Source organism: Batrachochytrium dendrobatidis (genome assembly GCF_000203795.2).
Source record: "Batrachochytrium dendrobatidis JAM81 unplaced genomic scaffold BATDEscaffold_1, whole genome shotgun sequence".
NCBI lineage: Eukaryota > Fungi > Chytridiomycota > Chytridiomycetes > Rhizophydiales > Batrachochytrium > Batrachochytrium dendrobatidis.
Window position 1 is genome coordinate 633,803 of NW_006281099.1, and position 24,083 is coordinate 657,885.

The 24,083-nt window shown below is 40.4% G+C and overlaps 7 protein-coding genes across 7 annotated transcripts; 4 read left to right on the forward strand and 3 right to left on the reverse strand.

Moving 5' to 3' along the window:
- Nucleotides 1-86: 86 nt before the first annotated feature.
- On the reverse strand, nucleotides 87-2,269 carry BATDEDRAFT_33932 (aspartic endopeptidase; the record flags this gene model as incomplete). The annotated part of the gene is made up of 3 exons (XM_006675629.1): nucleotides 87-929; nucleotides 1,036-1,307; nucleotides 1,455-2,269. 3 exons carry the CDS (start codon nucleotides 2,266-2,268, stop codon nucleotides 162-164), a joined length of 1,854 nt encoding a protein of 617 aa, XP_006675692.1. The 3' UTR covers nucleotides 87-161.
- A 429-nt stretch (nucleotides 2,270-2,698) lies between these two features.
- BATDEDRAFT_84559 (uncharacterized protein) lies at nucleotides 2,699-5,416 on the forward strand (the record flags this gene model as incomplete). Its single annotated transcript, XM_006675892.1, has 8 exons — nucleotides 2,699-2,860; nucleotides 2,933-3,130; nucleotides 3,216-3,310; nucleotides 3,440-3,785; nucleotides 3,876-4,130; nucleotides 4,241-4,371; nucleotides 4,466-4,997; nucleotides 5,087-5,416. The coding sequence occupies 8 exons, from the start codon at nucleotides 2,699-2,701 to the stop codon at nucleotides 5,360-5,362; spliced, it is 1,995 nt and encodes a 664-aa protein (XP_006675955.1). The 3' UTR covers nucleotides 5,363-5,416.
- Nucleotides 5,417-5,555: 139 nt separating this feature from the next.
- Nucleotides 5,556-7,812, reverse strand: BATDEDRAFT_21344 (uncharacterized protein; the record flags this gene model as incomplete). Its single annotated transcript, XM_006675199.1, has 4 exons — nucleotides 5,556-6,105; nucleotides 6,218-6,418; nucleotides 6,552-6,872; nucleotides 6,977-7,812. The coding sequence occupies 4 exons, from the start codon at nucleotides 7,810-7,812 to the stop codon at nucleotides 5,556-5,558; spliced, it is 1,908 nt and encodes a 635-aa protein (XP_006675262.1).
- Nucleotides 7,813-9,609: 1,797 nt separating this feature from the next.
- Nucleotides 9,610-12,345, forward strand: BATDEDRAFT_85715 (uncharacterized protein; the record flags this gene model as incomplete). Its single annotated transcript, XM_006675893.1, has 7 exons — nucleotides 9,610-9,663; nucleotides 9,843-9,929; nucleotides 10,009-10,272; nucleotides 10,379-10,525; nucleotides 10,622-11,479; nucleotides 11,585-11,716; nucleotides 11,806-12,345. The coding sequence occupies 7 exons, from the start codon at nucleotides 9,610-9,612 to the stop codon at nucleotides 12,343-12,345; spliced, it is 2,082 nt and encodes a 693-aa protein (XP_006675956.1).
- Nucleotides 12,346-12,739: 394 nt separating this feature from the next.
- Nucleotides 12,740-14,605, forward strand: BATDEDRAFT_15293 (uncharacterized protein). The gene is made up of 6 exons (XM_006675045.1): nucleotides 12,740-13,179; nucleotides 13,274-13,354; nucleotides 13,443-13,722; nucleotides 13,799-13,965; nucleotides 14,038-14,334; nucleotides 14,403-14,605. Exons 1-6 carry the CDS (start codon nucleotides 12,807-12,809, stop codon nucleotides 14,576-14,578), a joined length of 1,374 nt encoding a protein of 457 aa, XP_006675108.1. The 5' UTR covers nucleotides 12,740-12,806; the 3' UTR covers nucleotides 14,579-14,605.
- Nucleotides 14,606-15,352: 747 nt separating this feature from the next.
- On the forward strand, nucleotides 15,353-17,313 carry BATDEDRAFT_33934 (uncharacterized protein; the record flags this gene model as incomplete). The annotated part of the gene is made up of 5 exons (XM_006675630.1): nucleotides 15,353-15,692; nucleotides 15,887-15,967; nucleotides 16,192-16,490; nucleotides 16,562-16,622; nucleotides 16,731-17,313. The coding sequence occupies 5 exons, from the start codon at nucleotides 15,353-15,355 to the stop codon at nucleotides 17,201-17,203; spliced, it is 1,254 nt and encodes a 417-aa protein (XP_006675693.1). The 3' UTR covers nucleotides 17,204-17,313.
- A 54-nt stretch (nucleotides 17,314-17,367) lies between these two features.
- Nucleotides 17,368-23,604, reverse strand: BATDEDRAFT_33935 (uncharacterized protein; the record flags this gene model as incomplete). The annotated part of the gene is made up of 3 exons (XM_006675631.1): nucleotides 17,368-21,884; nucleotides 21,983-22,264; nucleotides 23,233-23,604. 3 exons carry the CDS (start codon nucleotides 23,602-23,604, stop codon nucleotides 17,499-17,501), a joined length of 5,040 nt encoding a protein of 1,679 aa, XP_006675694.1. The 3' UTR covers nucleotides 17,368-17,498.
- Between the last annotated feature and the right edge of the window lie 479 nt (nucleotides 23,605-24,083).

A 24,083-nucleotide genomic window follows, 5' to 3' on the forward strand; every position in this document is an offset into this window, starting at 1 on the left:
CAAAATTCACCATTTTATTAACCAGTTGGCTCAAGTCACGGATCGACTTGATCAATCCAATCATCACCCCCGTACTGGGTATGTTTGGGATACGTAAAGAATACATATCGAGTTTATTTTAATTGCAAGTCTTTGACTATTTCACACCAACAGGGAGGAAATCAAGCCGATTTAGACAGATTTAGTTTGTCCAGACCATTCCAGATGGCGCAAAGCTCACCGCGATATATGGCATACGAAGCCATGGGAAGTAATGTAGATGGCACCAAATACAGTAATGCAGGCTGACCCATTTTCATCCAAAATACTGCAATAAATGCAGCAATTAGGCCAATAATGTATCCTGTCAAAACAATTATAAAATACAGCGGAGGAGTACAGTTTAAAAATGGATAGCATTTTGAAGAAAACGCATCCGATTGCATCGCATGATTGTCTGGATCTGGTTGATCGTCCGGGTCTGGCTGATCGTCGTGTAAATTTTCGTTAGATATACGCCGAGTTATAAATCCAGGTCTTTGAAGCAAAGGCTGTTGTTTGCTTTCAATATTTTTAGCTTGAAGTGGAGTTAATTCGTTAGGGATGTCCTCCATCACATCAAGACTTGACTCTGTTAAATGACCATCTGCAGAGTGAGATTTGGTATGTAGAGATGTCTTATCATGCCCAATAGCATGAGCAATATCTAATGCGCGTGCCAAGTGCACCAAGAGCCCAGGGATAATGATATCTCCATATCCCAGCATCGTATAAGATCCAAAATCGTCCGTAAAGCGAGGTACTCGAAACAGCATGGGCATTGCTTCCGTGGTTCCAGTAGCAAGAGCAACAGTTTCCATGACAGATTTCCCATCAAATGTAAACAGTTTTGATCCAAATACCCAAAAAATATCGTAGAAAAATAGTCCTACCAAGAGGACCACGGAAACCTAGATAGTCAAGTAGACAATAAGGTATGTATAGTTTGAGTAATTCAAGATAAAAATAGATGGTTCAGTCCCAAGATCCCTATTTTCCAGCATAAAATCATAATACCTGTAGATTCGGAAGGTTTACAACGCGCAGCAAGGATACAATCAAGCATACGCCAATAATATCTTGAAATAACCATGCAACATCACTGTTTCTAATGAAAGCCCAATATGTCAAAAAGAGAAAGGAAAAAGAAGTAATCAGGACATCACCCCAAGTAAGAGATGCCAGAATACTATCGGATTCGGTGTTCACTAAAGTAGCGGCACGATTGCTTTCTTTTGAATGAGGCGGTTTGAATACTAGCAATTCCATAAATTGAAGAGTTTGCCAGTCTAAAAAATCAATCAAAGCTTTTATACAGATAGATAGACTACCAATTCCTGAAATGTAAAATGCGACTAGAACGACATAGACTAAAATATGCATTAGATGGTTTTCGTATAAACAAAATCGGCATACGCGGCATTAGCAGACTATACCAAGAATAAAGGGCAGCATGTAGATTAAAAGCAGTGTAGCGCTTGATATAAAGACGTATATGACTGCATTGTAAGCAGTGATAGTTTCAGACAACTCATCTGGATCCATGCTGGATTCCAATCCTTTGAAATCACAGGTTTCAATGACAAGTGGATGAGTCCAAGCACCCCAAGTGCATCCAATCCAAAGAGTGATCACCACCAAAGCAAATACAACCACGACAGATGGATCTATGGTAGAGGAAGCAGCGGGAGTAAACAGATGGATTGAATAGAATTCACGATGCACAGCGTCAACGAGTGTCTGATAAACAAGAGCATTAATAAGCAGAACAGGAACATTGAATTCAGCAGTGAGATTGGGATATGCTACGGCTTCCTGCTCAATCAAATCTGCGACATGGTCTCGTTTAGGAATAAGAATGATGGCAGGCACCTTGGATGAGGACGGAACAGAGGCTGGTTGAGCATGAATGATATTTGAGATTCGAGAATGCATTGAGCACAGTGATTTGTTTGCCGATACATCATCAGCTAAATCTAAAAAATAAACGACTGTTTGAAGTGGATGTCCAGCAGGAATAGGAGAGGAAGCGAAAGGATCGCACAAGTGACTATTATTAGGGTTTTGGGGATACCATTCAAGAGCAAGTTTCAGTGACCGACTGGGAACCAAGACAGAGGAATTGAACAGAGCAAATGCTGGATATCTTGTAGTAGTAGGAATCCACCAGTTTTTTGTATAGGATAGTTGAAGTACAACAGGATTAGCAACAACCGTAGCTATCGCTCCTAATAATAACAAGAGTTTCATTTGGTAAAAGTCACGGCAGGAATTGGCCAATTGCCACCGCCGTTATTCATGTAAAATGGAACGCTAAAGTGCCAGATTGCATAATAAACAGTCGCGAAATAACAATTTACTAAACAGTATTGTTTTGTAAACTCTTTAGCTGGCTGGTCTCTTGATGATTGACATGAAAACAAAGAGTTGCATTAACATAAAGCAAACTCAATATCTGAATTTGAATGAATCTGGGTTCAATTTTGGTGATTGTACAATTCATGACTATATCAATGGGGAAAAAGGGATAGTTTGATAGTATTATATGATGGAGTTGTAAAGAATTGATAATTTCTAGTAGGGAAGCATGACATTTAACCATTGTTGATCCCAGTGCAAAACAGTGGCAGTGCAAGATCAATACAAATATTCTTACATGAACACGGATTTGATTCATAGAATGGACTACACTCAACGAGCCCTACTAGATGCTTCTCTTTCCAACCCTACTGCATTCTGGAAAGCTGCTGCGTCACATATCCATTGGTTTACCAATCCTACTCATGTGTTTGATGCTGCCTCTCCCCTATTTCCTGCTGGAAGATGGTTTGCCGATGGTCAAGTAGGTCGATCTTGTCAGCCATCAACAGTTATTGGGCTCGTATTTAACACTACTGATCGTACTGTATTATAGCTCAATACTTGTTATAATGCGATTGACAGGCACGTCTTGAATGGCAGAGCCCATCAAACCGCCCTAATATGGGATTCCGCTGTCACTGGCACCGTCAAAAAGTTTACGTACAATGAGCTACTGCAATCTGTTGGAAAAGTCGCTCGTATACTGATGGCTCATGGTGTTGAAAAAGGCACTACTGTCATTATTTATATGGTAACTACCGTCACTACTCTTTGGTAGTCTTTCTGCGTTGCACTTGACAGAATATTCGTAGATTTTAATGCACATCTATATTTAGCCACTTGTTCCAGAGGCGGTATTTGCCATGCTGGCTTGTGCCAGACTTGGTGCAATCCATAGTGTTGTATTTGGAGGCTTTGCTGCTCTTGAACTGTAAGTTTATTTTATGCACAATCTAATTACTACAAATTGTAAATGGTCATTTTCCACAATAAAAGGTCAAAATCTAACCATAAACTGCTTTCTATAAATATACTTTTACTGTGGTATACCAATATCTAGTGCCAAGCGTATCGATGATTGCAAACCAAAGGTTATTCTAGCCGCTTCCTGTGGAATTGAGCCTACCAGAATCGTGCCTTATAAACCATTGATTGATACCGCCTTGTTACTCTGCAAACATAAACCGATGGCTACGATCATACTACAACGGCCTCAAGGCCCAGTTCTTGCGCTAGACGAATTCAAAGGTGAATGGGATTGGAATAAACAGTTGGAGCTGCATAATGCAGCTCATTCTTCTATCCCTGCTGCTGTATCCGTCGAGTCTGGACACCCATTGTATCTTCTCTACACATCTGGAAGCACCGGTACACCCAAAGGTGTTGTACGTGATAATGGAGGACACGTAAGTTTTTAAAACTACAGATATCTTAGGGTTGAATTGAAGTGCATTCTTGGCTGATAAACTAATGCAATGGTGATTTTGACATCATAGGCAGTTGCTCTTCAATGGTCTATTACAAACATTTTTGGTTTATCTCCCGGCAATGTGATCTTTACTGCAAGCGATATTGGATGGGCAGTGGGTCATAGCTTCACGGTTTATGGTCCATTGATGGCTGGATGCACCACTGTTTTGTACGAAGGAAAGCCTGTGGGAACTCCTGATGCTGGTGCGTTTTGGCGTGTGGTGAATCATTACAAAGTAAATGTGCTGTTTACTGCACCTACAGCGATTCGTGCCATCAAAGTGCGTTGACCACATGCTCATTTGCTTTGTATTCATTTTGCTGTTCCTACAACTTAAATGCATAGAATATGCTTGATTGCTGATTGCGCTTTTATATTTATTACTACTAGCGTGACGATCCAGAAGGCAACTATTTGTCTAAATTGTCGATCCCAACATTGCAACATTTGTTTCTGGCTGGAGAACGATCTGATCCCGATACTATTCATCACTTTCAAAAGTTGCTTGGAATTCCTGTTCGGTATGCTGTTTGCATTTTTATAATGCTTTTGAAACCAACTATATGCTTGATTGTCTTGTCACTTGGGATATCTAATTATTGGTTCCAATTTTAGAGATCATTTTTGGCAAACTGAAACTGGATGGCCTGTTACTGCTCCATGTGCAACCATAAATTCGCTTAAATCCACTCCTATTCGAGCTGGTTCTGCAGGACTACCTGTTCCTGGCTATGATGTGCGCGTCCTTGTTCCACTCGATCAATCAACCCACGACGACCACGAAACTACTTATTCGAGCACAAATCATGGCGTTGCCTATCGTGAGGCTAGTTTTGGTGAATATGGCAATTTAGTAGTCAAGCTTCCACTTCCACCAGGATGCCTTCCGACTTTGTGGAACAACGCTGATGGATTTGTTAAAAGTTATCTTTCTAAATTTCCTGGATACTTTGATCTTACAGACTCTGGATATATTGACAAAGATGGGTATGTTTATATTATGTCCAGAACAGACGATGTAATCAATACTGCTGGGCATCGGCTAAGCACTGGGACCATTGAGCAGACTGTTTCTGCTCATGCTATGGTAGCCGAATGTGCTGTGGTTGGACAACGAGATGCCATCAAAGGGGAAAAGCCTGTAGGGGTAATGTATTGCTTTTCTACGACATCTAGTTATATTGTCAATGAATGTCTGACTCATCATTTTTTTGATTGCTGCTTATTTCTACCTAGTTTGTTATACTGAAGCATTCCCATTCGGCAAAGTCTTTGGACATGGGTCGCATATCTATGGATCTTGTTGACCATGTACGCCAACAGATTGGTTCGTTTGCATGCTTTCATCATGTATATTTTGTAGATCGACTCCCCAAGACCCGAAGTGGCAAAATTCTTCGTCGAACCCTTCGAGCCATGGTGAATGGAGACTCTTATACCACCCCACCTACAATCGAAGACGCAAGTGTTTTAAAGGAAATTCAATTAAAACTAAAACCAGCACATTTATAAATAACCTACATGATTTGGCCGTCTTAGTCTTGGTTGTATGTGATATGTTTGGATGCATCTTTTGTTGTCCATGATCATTGGATGCTATTCATCAATAAAATAGTGTCCCTTTAATTTTTATTATTATAAAATGGGCTAGAAATAGATAGACTCACGCACCTTGCTTTACCAGTCCTTATAGCAGTGTGCCAGATTAATTTTTGGAAAACGATTTACCCTGTTTCAGCACCCATTCACGCTCAATTCGAAAAAACACCCATACCCATCGCCGTATAATTTCCAGAGCCTTGAGAGCCAGATCTATCGCAGCAACAGTTCCTAGTAGTTGTGCATCCGAAACAAATCGCGATATATTATCGTGATGACCGCGTACAAGCGCTAGTTTGTACAAAAAAGTGATTTTGACAGTCCACGAAAACCGCAAAATGCAGTCTAAAACAATAGCCACGTAATACGGTGTAACATATCGAAAATGTAATATAGGTCGCAGTAAAAATCGTGTTCGTTGATATAGACGAATAAGTATATCGCCGTCTTGTTTAGACAAATCTCGATACACATTGTGAGATAGTTTTGGGGAAACTGGAGCAGAAGGCAGCATGGATGATTTCAAAGATGGCAGCACAGGACTATGCACGTGGACATACAGTTGCTGTCGTGCCAATGGAACGGCACATAAATTCCAATCCACTACAATATCCCAATAAAGAGAATAGACTGAATTGATCAGCGAAAAAAGAACCCTAGATAAAAAGTAACCAGAAATTAATTTTCAATAGTTTATTTCACCAATCCAGAATTTAATCTCTCAACACACAGGTTAAAGAGTAGCCGTGGAATAAATAAACAACCTACCATAATCCTACGACAGAATTAAACTGTACAACGTGCAACTCTGGATCAGCTATATTGCCGAAATGAGAAGATCTTTGTATCCTGTTGATTTGAAAGGCAGCTAATATCACCGGTAACGAGGTCAGATACTTAATAGCGTTCGCCATGTGGCGGCACTTGTGTTGTGGATCACTAGCTAGAAAAAACTCTGACAAGCACTGTCTAAACCGAAACACATATGGCATTCTACTCAAAAATGAGATTATGTTCCATATTACAAAACGATGGATAGAAAACAAAGGAATGCAAAACAAGTTTGCTATATCCACAAATTAAATCTAAACATTCAACTTACGCAATCAGCACTGGTGTAATGACTTCTGACCAACTGAACTGCTCAGTTGGCACACCATTAAAAGCCGTATGACTATTATCATTCTGTCTGTGCAACCCAAAAGTTAATCTAGACTGGCTTGGTGTAGTAGCTTCATTAACAATATTTACATTTGGATATGTAGAGGTAATATCAGAACCATCAGGAAGCAACACTAAATCGCAAAACACCATCTGCATATCGCCTACAACACGAGAAAAAGACGTGAGGATATCGCACAGGATTACATCTGAAAATGGAACTGCTGAATACAATCCCCCAAATGCAGACCGCTTGAGAGATCTGCAGTGTCAAGTCAAAAAACAATGGTTAGCAATTAAGATCAGCCGCCATAGTGTTTTACATTTCTCACAGTAGCGGTTCAATTTGATACAGCCCAATCTTACTCTAAGAACTTGAATCTCTCGTTATAATATAAGACGGGCCAAGGATTTACTACCAGAAATAATACAATAGCATAGGTAATAAGCGGAACAAACTCTGCTGCTTCTTCACCCCATTTTCTAGAAAACATTTGGAAAAAGCCCATCGAGATCAATGTCAATACAGTAAATCCACAGGCCATTGTGTAAAGAGCTCTGATGGTAGAACTGTGGTTTTTCTGGTGGATGGATTGCTTTTTGGTAGAACTGTCGTTGATATGGATGCAAGCATCATGGGTCTCAGTGTTGTCCGTGCCACCATGAAATAGGCCATCTGTGCAGAGCACAGATGGAAGTGCAGTTGGACTAGATTTGGCTTCCATAAGACAAGAAGGGTATAAAGAGTCGGAATCTAACTGTTGTGACAGAATATCATCATCATACACTCGACTGGGATAACCTGATGAGGAGCTGGTCTCTACAAAAGGAACCGATCTGGTCTGATGGTCCATCTCTTGTTGAAGCGTTGCATACGACTCCTTTGCAGTGAAAGACTGGCTATTGCGCATACTGCGTCTAGGACTAGTCAAGTTAGCAGCAGAGAATAAAGTGGTTTCCGAGCCAGCTTCCAGCAAGAAATATGTATTAATACCAGTCCATGCAAGCAGATGCAAGTTGGTTGCCCAGCACCATAATCCCAGGTTAAGCAGCAGTAGTACATGAAAGTAGATGGGCAGCTTCACCAGATAAAGCAGTAGAGCATCATCAATATATGAATAAAGCACCACCAAAAATAGCAGTAGTAACGCACAGAGTAACGCAGTTACTATTAGAGTTCGGCCATAGAAGAAGCAGGTCATATAAGCAGTGATGAGATTAATAATGGATTGAGTCGATTTAGAATTCTTGAAACAATCGAAACCATTGCGAGAATGTGGTGGATGAGCATCGTGCCGTACTAGTTCTTTGCCGTCGTACTCATAAAACGACACTAATGGAAAGATAAACGAGATTGTCAGCAGCCATCACCATTAGTGTATGTCATGCATTTGCAAGGTATTCACGTAAAATTCACTTGAACACTTTTGTGTTTGGAAATATCAGCAGATTGTCTGCTGATTTGAATGGCATGAACACTATCGATTGTATATCGTATATCACAGCGACAATCTGACTTGTTGAACGATTTTCTGTTCATCTCGATTCAATATAACGCAGCATCTTATTTGGTCTTGTTCTGACGTGAACTTTGATATCCCATCTATATAGTATACACTAACCCAAACTAATCGTTTACTAAATGCTGCAACAGCTGCCTTATTGGTGTTATTTGAATGCCTATTAGATATGTCAAAGTTGACTTGTTGAAATATAAATATTTTCACTCAGTCCCCATCCTCGTTATCACTGGCTGTGATCCATCATATTTCTTTCCAAGTTTATATTTCCTGCAGATTTAGTCAATATACTATAGAGCAATTGTTAAGCGTATAAGTATGTTTTGGTGAATGCTCAAGTACATAGAATTTATCTATTCAATCACTTGTCAGATTCAAGACCAGCTTATATCTGATATTATAATATTCTTTAAACATATGTTTGTCAAGCAATAAAAGTAATTACCAGAATTCAAACTGTTCAGGAATTTGTGCTGGTGTTTTTGGATCAAATAGCTTCCTATAAACGCACTGATACTACGCATTCATTCTCATGTCTAGACTCGTCTGCATATCATGTCTGAAATCTAATACAAATCAATTCGAATTACAGCCGTATTCACGTGAAATGAAATGCTCGTATTTATCTTGAAATAAACAATGGTTGAATCTTGTGCTTTCCTACTGCAAATTAACTTGGATAGACATTCTCAATTCTTCAAAACACAAAGTCCATTATATGATGTTCAAAAATCAAACTATGGATTTGAACCTACCCTTTCTCCTATTTTGGTATAATGATTCGTTGTAATCCATATGTTGGGTTGGACTGTTTTGATGTTGCTAATCAGACTCTATACAGACTTCACTTTACTATATTTTAAAAACATACGTTTGCGTTCTGGTTCAAGGTTGCACGCTCCGGGAATGCAACTATTGTCTCCATTCCAATTATCCAGTGCTTGGCTTTGATGAATGGAGAGTTGAACAATGTGGGATTTGCTAGAGTCGTGATATAAACACCCGTTCAGTTGTTTATGCAAAAATAGGCACGGAAAAGAAATATCATTAAGCTTTGTCAAAAAGTTCAAAAAACACAATGCTATCCAGTAAATTCGGTGTCAATTATTTGATAAAATTGGCTTTTATTTAATGTTTCTTTTCACATGGATACGGCTGTATATAATATTGCTGAACTAGGGCCATTTATTTATGTTTCTAATCAACTTTGGCCATTCTTTCCAACCAACTTTGTATTGTCGCCAATCGCGACATTTTGCATTTGATGCTAAGCAATAGTTTTTTAAATTAAAAAAAAAGAAATTGTCGCCAGGATTTTCAATTTCAGTTTTAATTTAACCTGCATTTAAACTTCCATTTAAATTTAAGCTAAACCAAATCTTGCAATTCTTGCAAACCAAACATTCGTTCTGTCTCAAACTTTGCTATACTCTGCTATTTGCATACTTATTACCTTATTACTTTTTTACACTTTTAAATATGTATCCGTGGGCTAAGATAAGCATGACTAAAATGCCCGAGTGTCAATTCACGGTAAGTAGCATGCTTTTTGAAATAATAGTGTTGTTTAAATGGTATTTTATCCCATATTCAGTCTGCATCAAGTTGAAATTGATGCATACTATGCCTTAATATCAGTGAAATAGTTTTACGATATTACAGCACTTACAATTTTCCATATCTACCTTCAAATGAATCCCTGGCATTCATAGGCACCATCCACTGCCTCGGCCAACAATAAAAAGCCATCTAAAAAGACCATGCGTCGCGCCATAAATCAAGAAAAGAATACTGCGCAGGTGAGTTTGACTGTATTTTGAGCACGACTATCTATTAGTTAATAATACCCGTTAATTTTCATCCACCTGGAATTGCCAGATTTCTCTTGTAGAGCCACTGATGACTGCCCCCACAGCATCAGCTATTACTTGTGTATCTCCATTCACTAACTCGACTATAGTGGGCCACAATGCCCTACCAAAAAAGCACTCGAGTGAAGATACAGTATCTATTGTTGATGTACCCGTCAAACCGACTTATTTTACAACACTCAACTCAACCAGCACGATTCCTCGTCGCGCTTCTGGTATGGTTTTGCAATTATTGGCTATACCATGGACCCCACAGATTATTCCTGCTCAGGTATTAAACTAACGTATCATACTCGATATGATGTGATATCGAATATATGCATTTTCTAACCATTATACTACATTCCATGCCATGATATATTAAACTGCTGATAAAGGTGTCGACGCAACCCATTCCAGTTGCAGCGCTGGTCAAGTCAAGCACAAAGACAATCTCTTCAATCGACACGATCCCCCGTCGCGCTTCTGGTATGGTTTTGCAACTATTGGCCACACCATGGACCCCACAAACTATTCCTGTTCAGGTATTAAATTAACGTATCATACTCGATATGATGTGATATCGAATATATGCATTTGTTAATCATTCCATTCCATGTTATATTAAACTGCTGATAAAGGTGTCGACGCAACCCATCTCAGTTGCAATACCGGCCAAGTCAAGCACAAAGACAATCTCTTCGACTAAATATAATCCTATTGATGACATTTCACTGTTCAACAGTGGTATTCCGACCAAGTCTTATCATCTCGGCATACTAGCACCAGCTGTCACGGCAGACAAGTCTGTTTTGGCTATTGAGAGTACTAGACACTCTGTGAATCATACCATTGATTCGAATTTAACTGAAAGCACCAGCAATGTGGACTCTACTATCTTGCCACATGTTGACTCGTGTATTGCGTTGAAACCAATTTATGAGTCAAGATATCCTTTTTCAAATGAAGTGATTTGCATGGTTGCCAATGCAGTTCATATACGGGATATTACCGTGCTTGAACAACTTGCACGTCTATTTACTATCTACACGACTGGCTCGGCACATTCAAAGGTTGCTGCCAGACAAGTTATAACAACTAAAACAGTGGCCACGACAGTTCCAAACAGCATATGTAATCCTGCTTGTCCAATCCAGTCTGTAGCTGTAAATACGACGCGAAAAACTTATTCCATCGCTGGGCCTGTTATAGATTTAGTTGCTATTGTTCCAGAGATTCCAACCATTTTACCGGTTTCTATTGCCAAGCCAAGTCATATTCAATCAACCACCATCGAGCCTTTCGATATCCCTTTACCTGATACAGCATCAATCGAGACAAATGCAACCACTCTTCAAATAGATACATCTTTAATAAATACTAAAGATGTAGCTGAAGCAGCCGCAACAACTTTGACCATTGGCAATACCTCGAATACCAATACAATTCTAGACCCATGCAAAAACACGACCAGCAAAACCTTGAGCTATAATTTCAAGGTAATTTGCAACTATCGCTCCATTAAAGCATCCATGCCTTGCTATATCTCTAATTTCTGCCTACTTTATATGAATTGTATTAATTTTGGTATTTACATTTGTTAGGACACCAAACTTGACTCTGCTGTCGATCTTGGCCAACAACAGGCAGAGGTTCTTTCTGATGAGAACGATGTGTCTAAATTAAACAAAGCACCTTCAATTAAATCAAAACAGCCAAAAAAGGCTGTAATTACAGTGAGTTGATACAAATGTATTGGTCATGGTTGATATTAAGCACCCATTTTGTATTAATTATTGTGAATTTGACTCCAATTCAACTCTAGTCTTGGTGGGATTGGAATTTGGGTGATCCAATTCCTGTTTTTCCTAATTCGAAAACAGTAACTCCCATTCCTTCCCAACGATCTCATCAAACACGCACTACCATTAGTCGCGCAAAAGTCGACGATATCCAATTACCTGCAGAACAATTACATTTAAAAAAACCAATCATCACATCCAAAGTACTCGTTACCGAGATCAAATCAACTACCAAGGCATCGAAAAAAACTGCAATTGAAGCAGGGTTCGTGTCCGCTCCTACTTCCAAAACTTTGTGCAATACAGTATTTGGACATGCCAAACCTGTCGAGTCGAAGCCATCTGCTCGACTCAACACTGAAATCAAAACACAAACTCTCACCAACAACACTGCTATTCCAAAACAATCAGATGCCGGTGATTCAACCGTACTTGCTCGCTCCACTGATCGTAAATACAGCAATATATTTGGATACGCCAAACCTGTGGAATGCAAGTCTGCATCCACCACCACCAATACAAATCGTCGCGCTACAACTGCCAATACAGCACAATCTCGATGATTGCCCAACTACATAAAGTTGAAAACATTTAGCCAGAGTTAAAATCCATTGATTGAATGGAGATTTTAGCATTTTATTGCTTCATTATGACTGCATAGATATCTTTTAAAGTTACTATTGATTAGAAAAATAAACAAGCTTGCAAGTTGAGTTGATATTAAAAGAATGAGAAATCATGAGCTTATTCAGTCCAATGTCTGGTAAATGCATTTGTAATATTGAATGATGGCATTGCCATTCAAATCAGCAGACAATTTGCTGATATTTGCAAAAACAAAAGTAATTGAGTGGATTCTATGTGAATACCTTGCAAATGCATGACATGGATTGACAATCTCATTTCATTTCTTGGATTTTCCTTCCTGTTCTCATGCCCTTTGTCACTGACCGCAAACTCATTAGCTATCGACTCGGTTATCCTTCAACTCGTTGGTTTATCCAAAGTAATACATTTAGACCAGATGTATCCTGGAAATGCCGGTAAGCCTCCTGGGGCTCAACAACAACCATTCAAGTGGATGGGATTCGGAAACTCTCAACAACAACCTCCTCCACCATTCGCACCTGGTTACAGCAACCAACCACCAGGACCACCACCAGGACAATATCCAGGACCACCAGGACCACCACCACCAGGACAATATCCTGCTCCATCAGGACCACCACCACCAGGACAATATCCAGGACCATCAGGACCACCACCACCAGGACAATATCCTGCTCCACCTGGACCACCACCACCAGGCCAATATCCAGGACCATCAGGACCACCACCAGGACAGTATCCTGCTCCACCTGGACCACCGCAATTTCAGCAGGCGCCAGGAGGTTATCGTAAGCTTCATTTGGGATAGTTTGTTTTTTAGCAGCAAAACAAGTAAACTACATCGAGATTCTTGACTAAAGTGATATACTTATTTTATTGTAGCTGCTCCAGGGCAGTTTGCGCCAGCACCCCAGATGCATCAGCAATGGCAAGCACCACAGGGATACTTTCAGCAATATGCATGCAAGTCAAACTAAACTTGATGACTATTGATTTAATATAAATGCGATCGCTACAATATCCTAACCATCTTGCTTTTATTCAATTATAGCACACTTTTCAAACTGTCGAGGCAGAAAAAAGGGGCTGTTGATTGGAATCAACTATTTCCGAACTCCTAATGAACTTCGAGGATGCATTAATGATGTGCACAATATGAAAACTTTTTTGTGCAGCAAATGGGGTTTTAATGATGCACAGGATAATATGGTGATTCTTACTGACGATCAGACAAACATGCACTTCCAGCCAACCCGATATAATATCATTGAAGCAATGAAATGGTTAATCCGTGGCTCTCAACCTGGAGACTCATTATTTTTGCATTATAGGTATGTCCAGCTGCTCAACAATGATTAGAATTGATCCATATGACTGATTCCTTTTTAATCCAACCCTGACGTGTAGTGGTCATGGAAGTCGTGTAGAGGATTTGAATGGAGACGAGTCTGATGGGTACGACTCTACAATTTGTCCAATTGATTATCAGAGAGCAGGAGAAATCATTGATGATGAGATGAATGATATTCTTGTCAAACCATTGCCAATGGGAGTACGTTTAACTGCCGTTTTTGGTAAGAATGTTTTGATGCTTGATTACTGTCTAGAATGCTCTAAATTAATATTGTGAATGTGCACACGTTTAGACTGTTGCCATAGTGGTTCAGCACTAGATTTGCCATTTACTTACTATCCAGATGGGCGACTCAAACAGAGCTCTAAAATGAAGAAACTAGGAAATGCAGCAAAAGACACTGTCATGCAGTATGCCCGAGGAAATCTTATAGGAGCAGTCACAGGACTTGTTGGCGGACTGCAGCAAGTGATGAAACGAGAGCAGACACTGGAGGAGAAGGTTGCAGCCAAGGGAAGCACGGTTGCTGATGTAATCATGTTTAGTGGATGCAAAGACTCACAAACTAGTGCAGATACGCAAGTGGCAGGTAAGCTATTGATTTGCAACATATTTTTTATGAAATGACGATTTAACATGAATGGGCTGATAACTTAGGACGAGCTACTGGTGCAATGAGCTATGCTTTGATCAAGGCACTCACATTGACTCCGAGTATTTCATATGGTGCCTTATTGCAAAGTGTGCGAAATATTTTAGTTTCCGAGTACTCGCAAGTCCCGCAACTTACCACAGCGAGATATATGGACATGAACCAAGGTTTTATTGTTTGAAATAAACATCAGCTTTTAGGTCACAAAGATGGTTAACTCGGTCTCGATTATTTGGCTCGAATTACAGCCGTACCCATGTAAAATGAAACATTAAATGTCGAAATACATAATAAACAGTCCCATATTTGGTGCCAATCTTACTGGACAAGATTGCTTTTGAACACATTAGTTGACTGGTCTTGATGCTCACTCTTGTACAAAATACTGTACGAATGTTCACATTTCTGTTTCAATACATCCTTGACACTTGTTCCACCTCCAGCCTTCTTTTTCTTTAACCCAAATACTGGGTGACCGGCATGTATAGTTGCATTTCTGAGATGTTTTCTTGGACTAGAGCGCAAAAGTATCTGATATTAGGATACAGCAGAGTTTCAATAGAAAGAATAGTCAGTTTCCAATAACGAACATGTAACGATTGTTCATTTCAAGATAATCTGCAAGATAAAGTATTCTATTTTACGTGAATACGGTTGTAAAATAGTAAAAGCTTTGTCATAATCGTACCGCTTTTTGCTCATCATTGATTGAAATCCGCCAAAAGCTTTTGTTACCGTCAGATTGATGATTACGGCTGGTGACAAAAGGAATGAGAATGAACGATTGTCAGCAATCATCATCAATTTGTATTCAGCTCGATTTCCCATTTTAAAAGCATTCTGACAGCATCAATAATGCACGTAAAAAGTATATTTTTCTCCTGTTCTCATCCCTTTTGTCTTTTGCATTAATCAGCATTTGACGCAGCAAAAATTCTTGCCGGATTTCAAACCAATGATGGGAGCGAAAAGCACTACTACTACGACAACCACTACGACAACTATTACTCATCATCCGGATGGTCACGATGAAATAGTCAGGAAACAGGATATAGTCACTACTCAATATCCTACAATTTTTGGCAAGCCTATTGTGCAAGAGGCCGAAGAGCATAATGAGCTTGAAGACAAACATGCCGATTTGCCCAACTTACAAAAGCATCGAGCTATCATCACTGGAAATGCTATGGTTGCTCCGTCCATCAATCCTGTGCGTCAAACTGCCGTACGCTCTGATTCCCGATCAACCATACAATGGGATACTCCTCCTACCAACTATTACTCAGAATATCCAGGTATGACTAATTAATGACCAATTGTTATCATAAGATGGATGGTGTTATTGTAATGAGACGGTAATGCCATACTGCCATGTGTGCCTTTTATTGGATTATTGTTGGGCAGGCCACCATGCATTGAATTAGGTTTTCATAGTCTTAATTTGAACTGGTTTTATTAATTTCAAATTGGGCCTGACATGTATTTGCAGGGCTTGTTTCATCTTGTCAGGGTCAGAAGCGTGCACTGCTGATTGGAATTGTGTATCGAGGAAGTGAACAGACACTTGAAGGTAGGCTGTACTTTTGATGTTGTAAAAGCATCTTTGATGATATGAATTCATACATGGATGGTGTGCTACATTGAATATAGATGTGTAAATGGAGTGCATCTTGACATTTAAGCTGTCTGTCATGTATGGCCTTTAATGGGGTGTCCATTGCTACTTTTTTTATTCCCAAAACAACCCCAAGTTGCATTCAACTAATCCTTTTGTTGGCATGTTGGATTTTACAGGATGCATCAATGATTCGATGTTGATGAAAAAGTTTCTTATACAAAAATTCAACTATGATCCTGCTCATATCCGAGTGCTATCTGAAGACATGGATGACCCTAAGCTGCATCCCACTCGTATAAATATCATTGATAGTTTTAATTGGCTTGTAAAAGACACTTTCCCTGGAGACTCGCTTGTATTTCAGTACAGTGGTCACGGTGGCCAAATTGCAGATTTGGATGGTGATGAATCAGACGGGTTGGATGAAATGATTTTCCCCTTGGACCATAAGGAGAATGGTGTAATTTTAGATGATGTAAGTTGTGGGCTGTGTGCTGTTATTTTATTATATTGTGTTCTGAGTATTTTTGCACTATGCAATGTTAGGAGTTGAATGTGTTGCTAGTTAAAGCTCTTCCCAGAGGTGTTCGCCTAACAGCTGTATTTGGTAAGCTTGATGCATTAACATGGAATCGCCTGTAGTGTTCATCTATTTTGGTCGACATTCGCTCACACGATTCAATTGTACATACCTGACTTTCATATAATGATATAGACTGCTGTCATAGTGGTTCTGCATTAGATCTCCCATTTACATATCTACCAAATGGACGTATCAAGGAGAATACTACCATGACCAAAATTGGTCGAATGGCACGTCGAACTGTGAGCGATCTCTCTAAATTTAAAATCAAAAGGGCCATGTCCAACATTCAGGGCGGCATCAAGCAGCTTAAAGCGCGAACTCAGTCGCAAAGTGAAAAGGTGGCATCCAAGGGTAGTTTAGTTGCGGATGTGATTCTTTTTGCGGGATGCAAAGACTCGGAAACAAGCTCAGATGCTAAAGTCAATGGCCAAGCTGTTGGAGCCATGACATATGCCTTGACAAAGGTATTAAAGGATGACAAAATGCCGACCTATGGTGAGCTGCTCAACAAGATTCGGCATGTGCTTGCGGCACATTTTTCACAGAAGCCACAGATTAGCTCGGCAAGGTACATGGACATGAGCCAGCCTTTTATCATGTAAAACTGTCTTTTCTGTAGGATCATGTTCACTAGTTATTATATTATCCACTATTTATGCCAACGATAAGCACAAGCCACTTTGTGCAGTAATAAAAAACATCATGCATCCATCATCTCATGTTGTATAGATCTACACATTCCTACCCTATCAAAACATGCCAATTTAGAGATGTGTGGTGTTTATTTTTTCGTCTTTAAATCCTAAAAATCTCTTGTCCATCCCATAATTACAAAGAATAATGAAAAGGACGAAATATAGTCTTGCTGTCTACATTCCGATAGCAAAGTTTAAACGCTCAGTTGTGATCAACAGACAAGCGCTTGTTTTCAGCCTCACGAGCCAGTCTCACAAGTTCATCAAACTCGCCAGTCTCTTCACACATTTTTCTAAATGCAGCTATAGGTGACGTTTCAATAAGAGAGATAGGAGATCCGTACTCTAATACTTTACCGTGATCAAGCACAAGAACCTTGTCATAATCAATGATGGTGCGGAGTCGATGTGCAATGCAAATGACAGTACCATGTGCAAATTCTTGTCGAATGGTTTGTTGGATCTTTGTGTCTGTGTCATTATCGACAGAGGCAGTAGCCTCATCAAGAAATATGACACGGGTGGAACGAAGCAAGGCGCGAGCAAGACAGAGAAGCTGACGTTGACCCTGAGAAAAGTTGCCACCATTTTCGTTGACAGGGTATTCCAAAGTAATTGTAGATGCAGTTGGCACAGAGGAAGGTGCCATGACAGTTGAAGTACTATCGTCCAAATCCACCATTGAGCTAGAAGACGAAGGGGATTGTATAAGTGTAGCAGTGCTAGATTGAGGTTGCTGAAGCGAGTCCAGGAAATGAACTCGGCGAAGCGCCATCCAGAGCGAAGCATCATCGTGCTCACCAAGAGGATCCAAGTTGGTACGCAAATTACCAGTAAAAAGAACTGGATCCTGAGGGATGATGGTAAGGCGAGAGCGCAGGTCGAAAAGACCAATCTCACCAATATCAACACCGTCAATCTCAATAGAACCGCCAGAAAGTGGAATAATACGGAAAAAGGCTAATGACAATGTAGACTTTCCAGCGCCAGTACGGCCAACAACAGCAACCTTTTCAGCACCTTTGACGGTAAAATTCAACTTCTTAAGCACATCAGGCTGCTCGGCTGCATATCGAATCGATAGGTCTTTGACTACAATTGAACCTTCTGCAGGCCATGATGGATCCGGTCTGTTGGATTCAATAATAGCAGGAGGCTCTTGTTCAATGCCAGTGTATTCCTTGACACGTTCAACAGAGTTCATGCTCATCTCCATTTCAGCATGCATACGAACAGTCCACAGCAAAGCATTTGTAAAATCTAGAGCATATGTTATAGTAAGAGCAGCCCAGCCAGCGCCAATGTTACCAAAAATGACGGCAAGACCAGCAAATAGTACTACGGCGGCAGAGATCAGCTCTGTACGAAGACAAAGCCATCGGTTTGCAGCCCAGATGAAAAAGAATGAACGGTGATTCAAATCCACCTTTTCATTGTTATCTGTAGAGAATCGGTCTTCGGCACCATAGGCACGGATAGTAGAGACACCAGTTAGGGTTTCAGAGAATTGGGCATAAATAGGACTACGAGAAACAGACTCGAGACGCTTCAGCTCACGAGAGGTGTTCAAATACATACGGGCAACAACCAAATAAAGAAACACGACTGGCAAGACAATGATCAAAAATGGAGGAGTAATGACTCCAATAACACATACAATAGTACCGCCCTGGATTACCTTGGCAACAAAAAACTCAATCGATTCCATCACAGAACTGTCAATGTTTTCAATATCCTTAGAGAAACGATTGAGAATACGACCAATAGGAGTGACTTCAAAGAAACGCAAGGGAGATCCCAAGACGGATGCCAATAGCGTATCGTGCATGCGACGCGAAGCAACAAACGAACCCCATAAGATAATAATCAGCTGAATATTATTGGCAAGAATCACACCTAGACCAAACAAGGCATACACTCCCACGTAAAATATAGCATCTTTCTGAGTAAGGGCCGGGGAAGCAGGCTCTGGAATGGCAGAGAAGGTGGTGAATGCAGCAGTAGGATTAGATGCAGAAGCACTGCTTTCTTGTCCAAGAGCCGACCAAACGGACTGAACAGAAAGCATTACAAATTTGGAGTTATGCTGCATTTCAGCGAATCCGAGATCGCTGTCAACCCCTCCAATCGAGGAAGAAAGAGAGCCAAGACTAGAAAAGGACGAATTGGCAGAAGATGAAGCAGCGATGGCTGCAGTGGTGGATTGATCCGTCCAGATTTTAAGCCACCAATCATTAGCAAGAGTAGCTCCGGAAACCAAAAGGAAGGACAAAAGGAATAGTACAATATAAGAAGTACCACCAGCAGCTTTAAAGTATGTATTGTAGACTTCGGCGCGCACAGATCCGGTAGCCTTTTCCTCGTCCTCGACCAATTTCTTTCCATTGCTAATGGCGCTGGCATTCATGACAGAAGTGACGGCAGCAGTGTCGGCAGCGGCACTAATAGTAGCAGTAGCAGCATCTTCTTCGTTCGCGAGCGAGTCAAACGACAGATCGAGACCAAATATACCATCGGCATCAACATTTTGAGTAAGGTCTGTAGGAGATCCTTGACAAACAATCTCACCATTCTTGACGACAGCAACGAAATCAGCATGTGGAAGAACCAGAGAAACGGCGTGACTGACCAAAACAATGGTTCGGCCACGCATGGCATCAAGAATGCAGCGCTTGAGTAGATGGCGAGCCGTGGGAGCATCAACAGCACTCAACGGATCGTCAAGAAGAACAAACGAAGCGTGAGAGTAGCAGGCACGAGCGAGAGCAATGCGCTGTTTTTGACCACCCGACATGTTGATTCCCTTTTCACCAATCTCAGTGAGATCACCTCCTTCCAGGTTTTCAAGATCCTTGACAAGAGCACAAGCAACAATCACTTGATGGTAGCGCTGTTCATCATATGCTTCACCAAACAGGATGTTGTCTCGAATTGTGGCATTAAGCAACCAAGCGGACTGAGCAGCATAGGCGATGCCGTTTGACGTGCCAGTAGTTTGATCATCTGCAGATGTGCAGCGATCTGGAATGTAATTGCGTCCTTGAAGACGTCTCATTTCACCAAGAAGTGCAGAGATCAAACTGCTCTTACCAGAGCCTGTGCTACCACAGATAACAGAGAACCCACCAACAGGAAATTCAATATTTAAATCACGCAGCACAAAAGCAGGATTGGTGGCGGATGCTTCATCAGTACTCTGAGAAGAGATCAGCGGTGTATGTTCAGTAACATTCTTGACTGCTAGTGTTTTGGATAAATCATCCCCAGATGTGGTATTTGTAGAAGCAGCTAAAGAGGCAGAGCTATCTGAAAAGTAGGAGAAATGACCGTTGTGAAAGCCAATAACGGGAGCACAGTTGCTAATTGTGTCCGTGTCTGAAATATTATCAGAATCAGATCGAGGAGGCATGGTGACAGTCTGGTATTTTTCAAGCTCTTCCTCCTTGAGAAATTCGCTGATACGATCTAATGAAACCTTGGCTTTAAAAACCTGCATAATCTCATTAGGGAGGTGAGAAAGAAGACCACTGACAACATGGAGCAAGTTAACGGCAGTAAAGGCGGTAGCAACATCCAGAGTCTTTCCAGCAACCAAGGTGTAAACTGCAAACGTAACAAAAGCTACAAGCAAACCTGATCCAGATCCAATATTACCAAACCCGATCCAGGCACTCCACAGATGGAATAAACTAAGCAACTCGGCAGCACGTGCCTCGGCAATCTTGGCAGAAAAGTACTCTTCCCAAGCAAAGTACTTGACAATGCGAATACCTTGTAACATTTCATTGATTACATTGATGCGTTTGTCGGTGTTGGCCATGAGTTTTTCCTGGATAGTAACAATCGCCTTTCCAAGGGGAGTAGCGCAGGAAGAAATAATAACAATGAGAACCACGCCTGCAAAGGCAGACCAGCCAAGAACTATAAAAAGACCAGCTATTGCAATGATAGCAGAGAGTGGTTCACCAATAAGCATTTGATGAAAGTAGGACACGAACATGCGGATACGCTCAGTATCTACACTCATAAGGGTTACAATTTTTCCCAGAGAGGCCTGGGGATCAGTTTCCTCAGAAGTACTGTCAACTGATGAGGCACCCTGAGCACGACGCAGCGACTTTGTGTAGAGTTCAGCAACCAAAATAGATCGAATACGAGTACCAACTCGGCGTCCGGTGAAATACATTTGGCCATCAATCAATGATTTTGCAACAGTGCATGCGAAAAGACTAATCAGATAGTACCAGGCTTGGGTAGGAGGTCCGTTTGCAGGGTCTTGAATATGAGAAATGATTTTAAAAAGGAAAAAAGGACCAGCAAATCCAAAAACAGCACTGAGAATTGCACAGCTAGATTGGAAAAAGAGATGATGATAAACAACACTAGTCATGTTGTACATAAGTGAACGAGTTGGGTTACGTTCCTTGATGGCGTTGTATTGATCCATGAGCAGAGCGGTCTTGTCATCATCAATCAGCTCCCATAGATCATCTTGTTCCAAGAATTGTTTGTTTCCAAGAGAAATCAAATCATTAAGCCAAAAGAAAAATAGGGAAGAAATAACTGAAGCACCATTTTCACGAGAAGCCTATAGTAGCCAGTATTTGGAATTAAAAACGAGGTTGCATTCAATTTGGTTAGTAGTAATCACCAGGCTAAACACATTGACAGTTGTGTTGAATTTACCTTTGCTGACAAAATCAGAGAAGAATTATCAGAAAACAAGCCGACAGCAAACATAATACCGACAGACAAAAGCAGCAGCAATCCATTGATAGCCACAGTTACATCTGACCACAATAGATAGTACCACTGATTAGATGCAAGAGATGCATCCATAACGGCTTGAAATATGGAAACAGTCTGATAAGCAACCATTCCCAGAGCAACAAAAAACAGTGACCACAGACCACCATGGAAGGCAACATTGGAGCGAATAGCCAGTGGACAAGTACCAAGAAAAGCAAGCTGATACGTATAAATATAAATGATGTGTATTTGATGGTCAATAAAAAGTTAGTTTACTTGATCCATCACTAAAAAGCTAAATGAAATTCAGCACGTTCGCAAAGAGTCGAATTACACCGTATTCACGTAGAATGAAACATTAAATAAAGGAGTCAATCTCATGGGATGATGGATACCAAGCTTACTAAACAACAATGTCCTTTGACAAAATCGACTAGTATTTCTTCTGGTAATTGGCATGAGAATAACAGTTACATTCCCGGGATATGCAATCTCTGTTCCCTTGAGCCAAACGCGAACATATTCGAGATTTAGGGTACAACAAAGTGGAGTTTGATTCAAGACAGTCAAACCCAATGTCTGGATTTCAATGGATGAATCTAGCGATTGTGTAGTGTAGGGTTATATCAAAGGAAGAGAAAAGAATTGTTTCGGTTGGAAATTATAGTTTGATTGTATTATGTGATGAACACTTTAAAAGAATTGAGTGTTTATCAAATCAATTTCTATCAACAAAGTGCACCGAATATTTAAGCATTGTCTATTCCAAAGCAAAATAGAGACTGCAAGATAAATGCAGGTGTTGCATTTTACGTGAATACGACTGTAACCCAAAAAATCTCAAAATAAACAATTCAACTGCTCAGCCATGGCAGTAGAGATAGTCGATGGTAACAACAAATGGTCAATCAACTGAATCTCAAATTCTTGGTGGAGATGAAATTACACCGCAAAAACACAGCACTAGTAAAATAGTAAAATATTGCAAAAATGCTAAAGTGCAGATCAGTGTATAGCATACAAAGTCGGCTATATACAATCAGGCCAATTCAAGTATGAAGCGTTCTTGAACTTTTGAAAAGTTCAAGACATCAGCACACTGTAGTCATATGATCTTTGATTCCAAAGTAGATTTCGACACATTGTAGATCACTTGCGCAATATCTAAATCATGGATTGAAACTCACCCAGGATACAATAGCAAGAAGCTTGGACAGTACTGCAGGCTGAGTTAGCAGCGATAGCCAAACATTGGAGCTGGACATACCCGCATTCACTGCCATTACCAGTGATGCAGTTTGAGCAGCAGCACCAAGAAGGATAGCCAACACAAGTCCGCCATTGAGCAAACGTAGACGTTTGGACAGATATTGCTTCAAGGCAAGCTCAGATGATGATTCAAGACCAGTTCCGTTCTGAGATACTGGACCAATGGGTTCATAGCCAGAATCGATACCAAGAATTGGAAACCGTAGACAGTACATGACAGTTGGGATCAACAGCACGGCGGGCACAGAGGCCAAAACCATCTGAACTTGTGGATCCATGAATTCACTCATTGCTAGAGCTCTGGAACAAAATAGGAGCAACTAAAGGAAAGTCTGAAAAGTAAAATTCGAAGGAATTTCAAAGGAAACTTTAAACGGGTTCAAACGTGCACTCAGCACCCGGATGTTGTAATTACGGTCGGGTTCGCGTAACTTGAAACCATTTATGTTGGCAGTAAATCGTATCGATTTTGCTTTGGAATAAGCAATTGTTTACAAAGTATTAATTCTGTAAACGATTGTAACCAGTTTATGAGGTTGAACTGATTATTTCACGTTTGGTTACTAAGTTCAAGACTGGATATTGCTTTCATCTGTTCCAATGTTAAAACAACTCTATACAAACTTGTCTTGTATCCTGATCAAATACGTTTGCTTACCAACTCACGACAACATCATATGTCTCAGTAATGCAATTGCTGTTTTTATGCCAATCACCAATGTTTGGTTTGTAAGGAAAAGGGGTTGAATATTGAGCATGAGATTTACTG

Bases quoted from the DNA above. Each gene is read 5' to 3' on its own strand.
- BATDEDRAFT_15293 (XM_006675045.1), top strand. From the start codon at position 12,807: ATGTATCCTGGAAATGCCGGTAAGCCTCCTGGGGCTCAACAACAACCA. The intron at 13,966-14,037 runs GTAAGAATGTTT...GCACACGTTTAG, and splicing joins ACGTTTAACTGCCGTTTTTG to ACTGTTGCCATAGTGGTTCA. The intron at 14,335-14,402 runs GTAAGCTATTGA...CTGATAACTTAG, and splicing joins TGCAGATACGCAAGTGGCAG to GACGAGCTACTGGTGCAATG.